The 11,318-nt window shown below is 32.9% G+C and overlaps 1 protein-coding gene across 1 annotated transcript; it reads left to right on the plus strand.

Moving 5' to 3' along the window:
- The first annotated feature begins 5,472 nt into the window (after positions 1–5,472).
- LOC120068074 (uncharacterized) lies at positions 5,473–7,722 on the plus strand. Its single transcript, XM_090308631.1, has 3 exons — positions 5,473–5,882; positions 6,111–6,411; positions 7,326–7,722. The coding sequence occupies exons 1-3, from the start codon at positions 5,566–5,568 to the stop codon at positions 7,539–7,541; spliced, it is 834 nt and encodes a 277-aa protein (XP_090164757.1). The 5' UTR covers positions 5,473–5,565; the 3' UTR covers positions 7,542–7,722.
- The last annotated feature ends 3,596 nt before the right edge of the window (positions 7,723–11,318 follow it).

The raw sequence follows: 11,318 nt of genomic DNA on the forward strand, positions 1-11,318 counted from the left end.
ACCTATTGTTCCTCCACCAGCTCCTAGACGTAGAGGACCTGTACGGGAAGAGGATGAGGTTGATGAGTTTGCCCATAATGTGGAAGAGTTGTCCCCTGTGATGTAGACGCAGAGTCAAACTGATTATGTTAGTCCGATGATGATGATGTCAGCATTTGGTTCAGGACATTATGACTCAGAGGTTGGTCCTTCGTCTTCATACGTGCATGGACATGGTCGGGGTCGTGGAGAGCATAATGAATATTTATATCATGAAGCGTCTGCAGAGATACCAGAGCAACATCAAGAAGAATCAAAGCAACCTCAAATTCAAAGTCGACGATGACAACCAGCTCGAAATCGACGATGTCCGCCTTGTGGGACACATTGATTTTTGTAATTATTTTTATATAAATGAGATATTTTAATTTACACTTTTTTATTTTTATGAGATTATTTTTTTTAATTTATTCTTTTTAGAGTTTAAATAAAATAATAAAATAATAAAAATATTTTTAGAAATTGTTTTTATAAAATTAAAAATTAAAAAAAAAAGAAAAAAGAAAGAAAGAAAAGAGGTCGAATTTCCAACATTCAATCTCTAAATTATTAAAAAGAAAAGAAAAAAAAAAAAGTAAAGATTGAGGGTTCAAATTTCGACCTAGAAATTCGACCTACCTAAGTCAAATTTTGAACCCTGACCTATTAAAAAAAAACAACAATATTTTTCTAAATAGTTTCAAAAGTACAATATTTTTATAAATAATTTTTAAAACTACCATATTATTTTAATTTTACCCACTTTTCTTTCTTCATTCATCCGAGCTAGCTTAAAAAAAAATCATTTCATTTTCATTAAATATTTAAGACGCTATTATTAAACTACCATCAATAGTTTGTGCACATAGAAACATTTCTATAGTAACCATCTCCATTAAAAATTAAAATTTCAAAATCAAATTGGATTAAATAACCTACATACAAATTTGTTCGTAAAATTAACAAAATAATGGAAGTAGATGTTGAAAACTAAAACTAAAAAAAGTTTAAATTTAAAGAAATATCCCCTGATCTTGTAGCTTTGGTATCTCAAAAAATAATAATAATAAAGAAGTAAAAAAGTTTAAATTTAATGCTTGTAAAATTAAGAAAATTTAGTACTCAAAACTCAAGTTTGGACATTGAGTCATGTAAATATGTTGTAATAAAAAAAATAAGAAAAATATTTTTTAAATACTTAAGTTTATACGTGTGTTTGATTCTAGGGTTGGCAAAAAAAAACCGACGGGGCGGGTCCCCGTTCGGGTCGAGGATGGGGTCAAACTGGAGAATTTATTCGGGGCCCCGTTCGGGGACGGGACGGGGATGGGGACAGTATCCCCGCCCCGACCCCGACCCTAATTAATCCCCGACCCCGAATTTATATATGTATTTTTATTCCCTCCTTAGTCCCCTCTCGCTCTCTGCAATCTGCAACAAAACATCCCTCCACTATCGCTCTAGCTCTCGCTCATCCTCCCCTTTCGCCCTCGCTCATCTCTCCCTTCTCGCTCATCCCTCCCCTCCGTTGAAGTCTTCCATGAATGGGGCCCGCGGGGACCCCATTTCCCGACAGGGAATCCTCGCCCCCGTCCCAGCCTTCAAATGACGGGGATGAGGGACAATTTCCTCTATGGGGCCGTGGACGGGGGACGCCCCCCATCCCACTTCGACCCTGTTGCCAACCCTATTTGATTCAGTTTTTTAAAAATATGTCTTTTTAGTCCTCAAATGTTTAAAAATAGTTGCATTTGTCCCCAAATTTTTAAAATGTGCTTTTTTTTTTAGTTCGTGAGTTATTAAGAGTTATTAAGAATGGATTTAAAAGGTTTTCGAAGAATTTTTTAAAAATTATTTAAAAAATAATTATATGATTTTTAAAAATAATTTTAAAGAGAAAATATCGTTTTTAAAAATTATTTTTTCAATTTTAAATGTCATACAATTATTTAAAATAATAAAAAATTGCTTAATAATGTAGCATCACGAATTTCAGAAAAAATTAAGTTAATTATCTAAAATTATTGAGTTTAAATTTCCCTTTTATTTGGAAAATTGGGGTTAAATTGAAATAATTGAAAAAAAATTTATTGATTAAATTTAATTTAATTGATTAGATATTCGAACTGATTATCTTGAAAATATTGAATTTTGTTTCCTTTGATTTTGGATTTTAGGGCCAACTTAAAAAAAAAATTAAAGAGATAATTAATTTCATGTGGTTTAATTGATTTAAATATTTGGAAGGATTTAATTTGTATCAAATTGATGGATTTTATGCCTTTAATTTTTGTTTTTGAAGTCTAAATTAAGATAATTTGAAAAGTTAATTGATTTATAAATTTAATAGAATCTTTGGAGATTTTGGGAAAAAAAATAAAAGAGTTGAGATTTTTTTCGAAATTAAATGAGAGTGAAAAAAGGAAAAAAAAAATGGGGAGAAAGCAATTCGGTTTTTCAGCGACAGCTTTCACAAAATTGTCGATTCTCAGAGTTTGAACTGTTGGATCGTGCTCAAATTTAGTCAGTCTCTTCGAGACATATGGAGTTTCATTTTGAACGGTTGGATCGTTGTTTGAAGCTATGGTTTGTTCGTAATTTCTGCTGAATAAAATCTGTAAAACTAGAAATTTCCCTTCTCTCCTGCCCTCGCAAACCCTCTTCATGCAAGACCCTCGCTACCAGCTACTAGCCTAAACAATTTATGCTGTCCTTCAGCAATACCCGCTACCTATCTATAGTATCCACGAGTCGATGCGCCATCAGCCGCCACTGCCCGATCTTTTTCGGAATCTTGAGAAAAACCTGAGGTAAGACTTATTTTCCTTATAATTTGGGAGGGGAAATTCACCCATTTGATTTTGGGTTAAATTAGTAACCTCTCTTTGGTGTGACACTTAGATTCAAGATTTGGAAGTTTTGAGGCATTGACTATCAAGCTAGAGACCATTTTGTTTTGCAGAAAATTGGTGAAGATCGGTAAGTTTTGTAAGTTGTTGGATGGTTATTCTTTCGGATTGAGAGTAATAGTGGAAAATTAAGTTATTGATTTTGGATTTAATTCTTGATCAGATTGGCTAATTGAATCAAGTTTTGGAATTTGTCTTGGACCAAGCCATAACTTTAGGTTGATTCAAGTGTGCTAAAGAAGTTCTAAGGAGATTTTGTTTTGCATTGTTTTACCAAGTTGAAGTAAGTGGTACTATTATCGGTGCTTTTGTGCCAGGCGACCTAGTCTAGAATTATAAAGTTAACTAATGGACTCTTGAAGCATGATTTTGTCATTATGTTTTACTTGTTGCATAACAGTTATAAGTATTATGAGCATGTTCGAATTTCTAATCAGTACTGATATTATGTATGTGGTTCATGAATAGATCAATAGAGTGGTTTATTGTCTCGCCTTGACGCATGTTTTTTTTTCCAGAGGACCTACGAGTCTAGTTTCATGTTTGACGGTGTGTCTACGGGCCACTAGACATGCATGAGTCGAAAGGTTCACGTTCATGTTATTTTTCCATGTTTGACGGTGTACCTATGAGTTGCTAGACACGCATGAGTCGACAGGTTTACGTTCATGTTACTTTTATTTTCATGTTTCATGTTTGACAGTGTGCCTACGGGCCGTTAGACATACGTGAATTGACAGATTTACGCTCACGTTATTTTCATGTTTAACGGCGAGCCTACGGGCCACTAGACATGCGTGAGTCGACAGGTTTACGTTCATGTTATTTTCATGTTTGACGGCGAGCCTACGGGCTGCTAGACATGCGTGAGTCGACAGGTTTACGTTCATGTTATTTCCATGTTTGACGGTGTGTCTATGGGCCGCTAGACATTCGTGAGTCGACGGGTTCACGTTCATGTTATTTTCATGTTTGACGGTGTGCCTACGGGCCGTTAGACATGCGTGTCAAGGCAAGATAGTACGTCTTTTGGTTTTTCTTTCATCATCAAACACCGATGTAGCTGTATGAGCCACGAGCTATTTTTCTTTGTTTGTGGATGCTTAGCCTGATCCCAGTAATGGGATCACTTACTGAGTATTTTATACTCAACCTTTCTTAATTTATGTTTTTCAGGTAATGATAGGAACGGACCGGCGAGTGACGAGAGGGACCTGTGATCGTGCCATATGGGACATGTAAATCGCTTCCGCTCAGTTTACGTTTTCAAGCTATTTAAAAGTTTTGATTTGAAACTCAATGTTGGTCAAAAATTTATTTGTTTAAGTTTTTTTTTCTTCATTATTTTAGGGATCCCGAACAAAGGTTTTACTTATTTGTTATTTATTTTGGAAAACTATGTTTATTATTTTAATGAAATTTATTTTTCTCAATGGTCAAAATATTTTGAATGTAAATGTGTAATTATGAGTAACGACCCTTATCAGAGTACTCAAAATGTCAGGTCGTTACAAATAAGGATCTTTTAAACCTATTTTTAAAATTTTGGGACTAAAAATGTACATTTTAAACACTTGAGTGGTTGTGTTGAAATGATGAGTTGAGTTATCTAGTATAGAGTTGATATATTGGATACTTGAAGTTAATTAGGAAACTTGTGTTTGGAGTACACAGTTGTAAGATAGAGTTTTTCGATAAATATGCAAAAAAGAGAAAAAGATGAGACAAAGTTCTTCGATAAATATACAAACTTCGATAAGAAAGGCAGTTGAAGTTGGATTATTTAACACTCACTTAAAAATGAAACTCATATGTTCTTAAACTTGGACCAAATAAGGGACCAAATGCATATATTCACAAAAAATTGAGAACTAAAAAGGTAATTTTACTTAAAACTAGAAAATTTTATTCCAAAATTTTTTAGCAATACTTAAATGATTTTTGTGCATCTCACTTTTATCATATAAATTAAATAATTAAAATTATTTTAAAAATAAGTAAGAAGAATTTGTCACGTAACGAATTATGATTTTTTCGACCTTTTTCTGCATTCATGTAATTGGAGTTCATTTAACGATGAATAATACTTTAGTATATCTCAAAATGCATATATGTGTGCCTCCTTTCTTATCATTTATATAAAAAAGAATTAAAATATTTAAAAAAATAAAATTTATCATACGATAAAATATAATTGGATAATTTAATATAATGCAAAAAAATAGATACTATTTTAAGATATTTTTCTTCGAAGAATTGTGGGCAAACTCGCATCCAAAAACCATGCAAAAGGATACACATAAACACGACTTAGCCTAAATTCACCATGTGGTAATTGAAAGCGATAAACGTGCTGATGAGTACAAGATGTCACGTGTCATCTCACAACACTTACACTTACAGGACACGTGTCATCGAATCTACTGTTGCACACATACCTTGCTCTGCAACCTCCACGTGGCCGCAACCCCACCGCTATATCTCTCCCCTCCTTCTAACTCGGACCCACCACCCTCTCGTTCTTGACCCCTTCATCTTTCGCTCTCCTCATGATCTCCCCTCTCTTTAAAAACCAATCTGAAATCTCTCTTTCGATCTTCTTTTTGAATATACTGCAAAAATATTGAATCGAAATTTCATGTCGGGTGTAACTCTTGCAGTGGCTCCACGAACGGACCCAAATGACGCGATGGCGCCGGAGCTGAAGGAGCCACCGCAGAAGCCGCTACGGAGGCAACAACAACAGAACACTGTTGTCGGTGGCGTGATGGGGTCTCTACGAGTAATTGAACTCCAACTTGTTGCTTTCATTATGGTTTTCTCCGCCAGCGGCCTCGTCCCGTTTCTCGACCTTGTTTTCCCTGCCTTTACGTCCGCCTACCTTCTTTTGCTGGCACGCTTTGCGTTCCCATCTCACGGCCACTCCACCGGGTCACAGGAGATTTTTCAGGCAAGGTTTTGAATTAGTATTTTTCTGCATTTTACCAAAATCACAGTTTGTGATGTGCTTCTTTTTTAAAAATTTTTAATTAATTTTTAATGTATGTGATGATGGGGGTGGGATGAAAATGGGTGATGTCCGGAATGCAGTTGCACCTATTTTTGTGGAACATTTGTGATTGTTCATATGAAAATATGAATATAATTAGATGGAGGTTTAGTAACACTTTGGTTGCAGGGGAGCAAGTTGTTTAGAATGTACGTGGTGGTGGGAACGACGATAGGGCTGTTCTTGCCATTAGCATATGTGTTGGGTGGGTTTGCAAGAAGCGACGAGCATGCGGTACGGTCGGCGACACCGCATTTGTTCTTGTTGTCGTTTCAGATTCTGACGGAGAATGTGATAAGTGGGTTGTCGTTGTTCTCCCCGCCGGTCAGAGCGTTGGTGCCGCTACTTTACACGGCGAGGAGGATTTTCGTCATCATGGATTGGATGAAAGATGTTTGGCTTAACAAAACCTTGCCGGCAAATGCAGAAATCAAGGTATTTATTTTGATTAAATTCTAAGTTCTCTTGTTTTATCTATCATGTTTGCACGTACCCCAAAAAAAAAACGCTTAGACAGTGAGATTTTTTTTAAATGACAAAATTACTTAAAATAGGTTTAAATATAGATATATATCTGCAAATATCTTGGTTTATTTTTTTATATTTAAAAATAATCCTAAAAAAATTATTCCAAAAAACCATGAGATAATAAACTATATAATTTAGCTTTAGGGAAAAAAAAAAAAAAAAAAAAAAGAAATTAGAGGGGTAGAAAGGAACGTATGACTTGAAGGACATGATCCACGGAAATCCACCATTTTATATTATATATAGAAATGATAGCATAATCTAGTTTTGTAACTTGAGAGTTTCGTTTTAAATTGTAGAAGGCCACATTTAAATTTGATGAGAAATTTTGCCAATCAATTGATTAGGACAAATATCAAACTTGGGTGTTATTAATTTGAAGTTTAAATTAAACTCTGGTTGTGTCAATTTAGATTTCAAATTAGTAATTCTATCCATTTATAAGGGTAAAAATTTAAATAGAACTTTTATAATGGTGTTAATTTGAACTTCCGTTATGTTTTATTTAGATACATAATAGTTTAGATTTAAATGGACGTGTTGTCTAATACAATTATTAGTTCGAGGTTACAATGATACAACTCAAATTGATATAATAATAATGGAACCCATTTGGGGACATAAACTGATATTTGTCCAAATAATTAGGAATAAGATCCCAGAATTGTAGGATTAAATTCTTGTAGGAGGACACTATTTATCTATGGAAGTTTAAATCCAAATTTTTTTTTACCAAGTTCCTACCATAGTAACACACTATATTAAAACGTATATGAATGTAAAATTTGAAAAGTGTGGTAACACGTGGGTTGAAATTGCAGGACATAGCATGGTTTTGGTTCGGAAGGACATTAGCAGTGGCTAATTTTGCGTATTTCTGCGTAAATATGTATGGATTTTTGGTCCCAACATTCCTTCCAAGGGCATTCGAAAGGTATTTTAAGGACAGAGACGATGAAACTCATGCCAAAATTCATGAAGATAAGCTCTCCGCCGCTGCCGCTAAATCTCAGCCCTCCGATAAGAAGTCCGACTGATTCTCTTTTTCTTTTTCTCTCTCTCTTTTTAAATCTAATTTTCATCCTTTTCCTACAAACACGGTTTTATGTCGTTCTAGACTCTCTCTTGTTTTTTTCTCTACTTTTTGTCCTATAGTTAATTTGACACAAAGATAAATGAAATTATCCAAACCTACACCAATGGTCTGGATTTCTCATTTTTGAAATTTTAATCTTGCTTTTAAAATAAATTTTGAAATGCCCAAAAACTGCATCTTCGAATAAGGTATTAGATAGTTTTTAAAAAAATGTGTGAGGTAAGGATATTTACTTCTTTTCTTCTTTAATGATTAGTATATCTAATTAATTCAAGTGTAATACAGGTCGCGCTTACTCATTTTAATAATTGTTTTAAAAAAATCAAACTGTCACGTTTATCATTTTTAATTCTTTGTTGGATATAGTAGGGATTGAAGAATAGATAGCTGCACGGTTTATCTTGATTTGAACCGTTTTTTTATTAATTAAACTTGAAATTTAGATCAAATAATTACGCTGAGATTCCCATGCGTGTTCCGGTGATTTTGGTCGGTTGTTCTTATCGGTAAGGAGTGGCGAAGGACTGTTATGCCCTCTAAATATGTTAGTACGTACGACCACTTTGTCCTTGGCTCACTTTCCTATAATATAAAATAATATTAAATGGCAAAAAGCTGTGGGTCCCTTTCAACGTTGCTTTGCGTGCTGCAAAATTCTCCCCTCACTCGTTCACCTTCTCACGCGACTTAACGCGCTAAAATTCGTCCCCTATTCCCATGGTTTTGAAGTTTCCATAGAAATTCGGCCTCCAAATTTCTAAATTTTCGAGAATATTTCAATTTCTCTGTTGGGTGATAATTTATTCTTTAAAATGAGAAGGGATCAATTTTGATTGGAGAGTTTTGAAAAAGGAGCCTTCCTTTTGTAATCAGATCTTGGGCCGGAGGTTCGGGTTCTAAAGGATATTTACGTGTTTGGAAGGAGTGAGGAGATAGATCTATGTAGATTTAGTAGACATCTCGTGTATCATCTGTTTAATGAGGTGTGATTATCAAGAGGTGCATGTGTGATTATCAATATACAATTTACTTTTATTCTCATATCTGTTTTTTTTTTTTTTTTTTTTTTCTATTTTTCGAGTACTAAGACAGAGAATGTGTGTTTCGTCGGTAATAATGTATTTTCGTTCGATTTTTTTTGTTTTTATTTTTAGAACGACATGATAGTATTTCTATTTTGAAGGTGTCATTCTTTGTTCGATTGTCGTGATCTGATCGTTTGTTGTAGTCTGAGGGTCTTATCATTGACAATATTCTCTCATTTCGATGAGGTTTTTAGAAATTAGTTTCTTTCTTTTTAAGAAAGAATTAAGTTTCATTAATATAATATTTATTTTCAATCTCATTATGCTCTAAACTATTTAAACTCTTACATGCTCCAAATTTATGAATCTCACTTAATTTCAAGAATTTACTATGGTACATGCTTGATACACTTTGGTTCAATCTCATGTGGGATTTTTGAGTTTAGAGTCGATGACCAAAGATGAAATTAGGTCTTTTTAAGAAATTGTATTTGGTGGCCAAAACGAAATTTTCAATTAAATGATGGTTATTTTTAAATTCATTGGTTTTTCAATTAAAATGATGGTCATCTTTTAAATTCATTGATTTATGATGGTATATTCAAGGTATTAAGGTTGATGTTGTAAATCTCGTGGATCTTGTAATTTGTAAAATGTACAAATAATTATATTTATTTAATAGAATATATCTACATTTAGTAGTGTTAAGTCTATAAATTAATAAACTAACATTTAAGGTTATCTTCTGTAGCTTAAATGTGTATGCAAAAACATAAGTGATAACTTAAATGATCATGATCTATAATAGATGGATAAGGTTGGGTATTTTATCTTGATGATACTATGAATACAGTTCATTTTAGATGTTACAATTGTTGTAAAGTATTACAAATGATTTGATTCTGGTTATTCATGTAGAGACATATGAGTGAGGTTATTCTATATAAAAGAGTTCATATACGATCGGATCACGAAATGACTAATCTCATTATATAACATCATTCATAATAAAGACTTACATTTCATTCATAACTCCTACATATGAAAGCGATCCTTGATCTGTATGGATGAGAGTGGTTAGATCGTAAACCTAATAAACCTACTATTTTGGGGATTTGTTTGATTGAGGAGTTGGGAACACATTTACATAAAATGGAATTCAATCCTTTCTGAAGTCGGAGTAAGTAGATAAATTCTCTCTTAAGAGCCGATTTCAAGGCTTAAACATTGTGGTGCTACAACCTCTCTTGACTCGAGAGATGTTTGGTCATAGTTGAACTATGAATTATTGTTAACTAGACGGATCAGTTGTGCTTAAGGAGTTAGGTGTAACTACAGTGGTAAAATGGTAATTTTGGTCTCCTTATGAGCAATTTGTGAAGGATCATCGCATTGTTGACTGGTTATATCTAATGGATAAAAATATATATCTATAGTACGAAGAGTGTAGTTGTCGATCTTTAGTAGAGTGACCGGCAGTTAATGAATGTTAAAATAATTTAATTAAAATTCAAGTACCATTGAAGCTTTAATCTACAAGTCTGTAAGGTTTCATCTTTAGCTCAACTAGAATTATTGAGAATTAATTTTGGATTACTTTGAATTGTTCAAATTAATGGAGGGAATTGATTATATATGATATAATTAATCTAAATTAATTATATGTAATATAATTAATATAATGTATTTGATATATTATAATATAAAATTTATTTGATATGAATTAAATATTTGAATATGATTCAAATACTAATTATATGGATGAGATGCATATAACTAAATTTAATATGAATTGGGTTTATATTAAATACATATCATGTAATATTAAGGGAATTAATAACTATAGGTTATATTCGTTTCAATACAATATAAAAATTATAGATTATGTGTTATATATGATATAACATACAATTCTATAATAAATTAGTTGTTGTATATATATATATATATATATATATATAAGTTTTAATTTAATTCAATTTCTTTTCAAAATTAAAGGGAGGGAAAAAGTTAATTATCTCTCAGTCAATTACATAGTGAGTGGGCAGTTTGAGGGGAGATTTATCTTTATCTTCTTCTTCTTCACAGAGAGGTTCAGTGTGCATGTTCTTCAAGATCTTCCTATTCAAGAACTACGTTTAACTCTCCAATCTATCTTTTCTCTTCCAGAAAGATCTCAGAGTTTGCACCTCCTAAGAATTCTCTATCCCTACAGAGAGTACAGAGGAAATTCTTGTGGTGGTGGCCATGAAATTTTCTTGTTTGTGATAGTTGAGGAAGAAAAGGAATTACGTGAAGAACGGTTCTTCAAAGATAAGATTTTCTTAATCTTTTTTTCCTAATTTCCTCTGTTAGATGCATGTTGTAAATTATTAACTGTTTATGCATACTTTCATGTTTTGTAAAATTTGCAATTCTGTAAAAAAATTTAAACTTGGGACGATCTCGCTTTCGCTACGAACCTCAGGGTTCCTTCAGATACCATCTCTTTATGTGAAGTTCCAATCCTGCCCTTTTAAATCCCAAGTTCCCAATAATTACCGTTGGGGTACATCCCACAAATTTAATAATATCCACAACAATATGTAGCTTATTCAAGGAAGATTCTATTGGGATTTGGTTTTTAATTAGTAGGGATGCTTTAAAATTTTATTAAAAGTACCGTGTTGGTTTTTTTTACTATAAAAAAAAAA

Source organism: Benincasa hispida, chromosome 12 (assembly GCF_027475165.1).
Source record: "Benincasa hispida cultivar pf3 chromosome 12, pf3_genome.v1.1, whole genome shotgun sequence".
Lineage (NCBI taxonomy): Eukaryota > Viridiplantae > Streptophyta > Magnoliopsida > Cucurbitales > Cucurbitaceae > Benincasa > Benincasa hispida.

What these genes read in the sequence shown, in the direction of transcription:
- LOC120068074 (XM_090308631.1), top strand. Translation starts at nt 5,566, where the DNA reads ATGTCGGGTGTAACTCTTGCAGTGGCTCCACGAACGGACCCAAATGAC. An exon ending in CAGGAGATTTTTCAGGCAAG is followed by an intron (nt 5,883 to 6,110) that starts GTTTTGAATTAG and finishes GTTGCAGGGGAG; the next exon opens with CAAGTTGTTTAGAATGTACG. An exon ending in CGGCAAATGCAGAAATCAAG is followed by an intron (nt 6,412 to 7,325) that starts GTATTTATTTTG and finishes TTGAAATTGCAG; the next exon opens with GACATAGCATGGTTTTGGTT.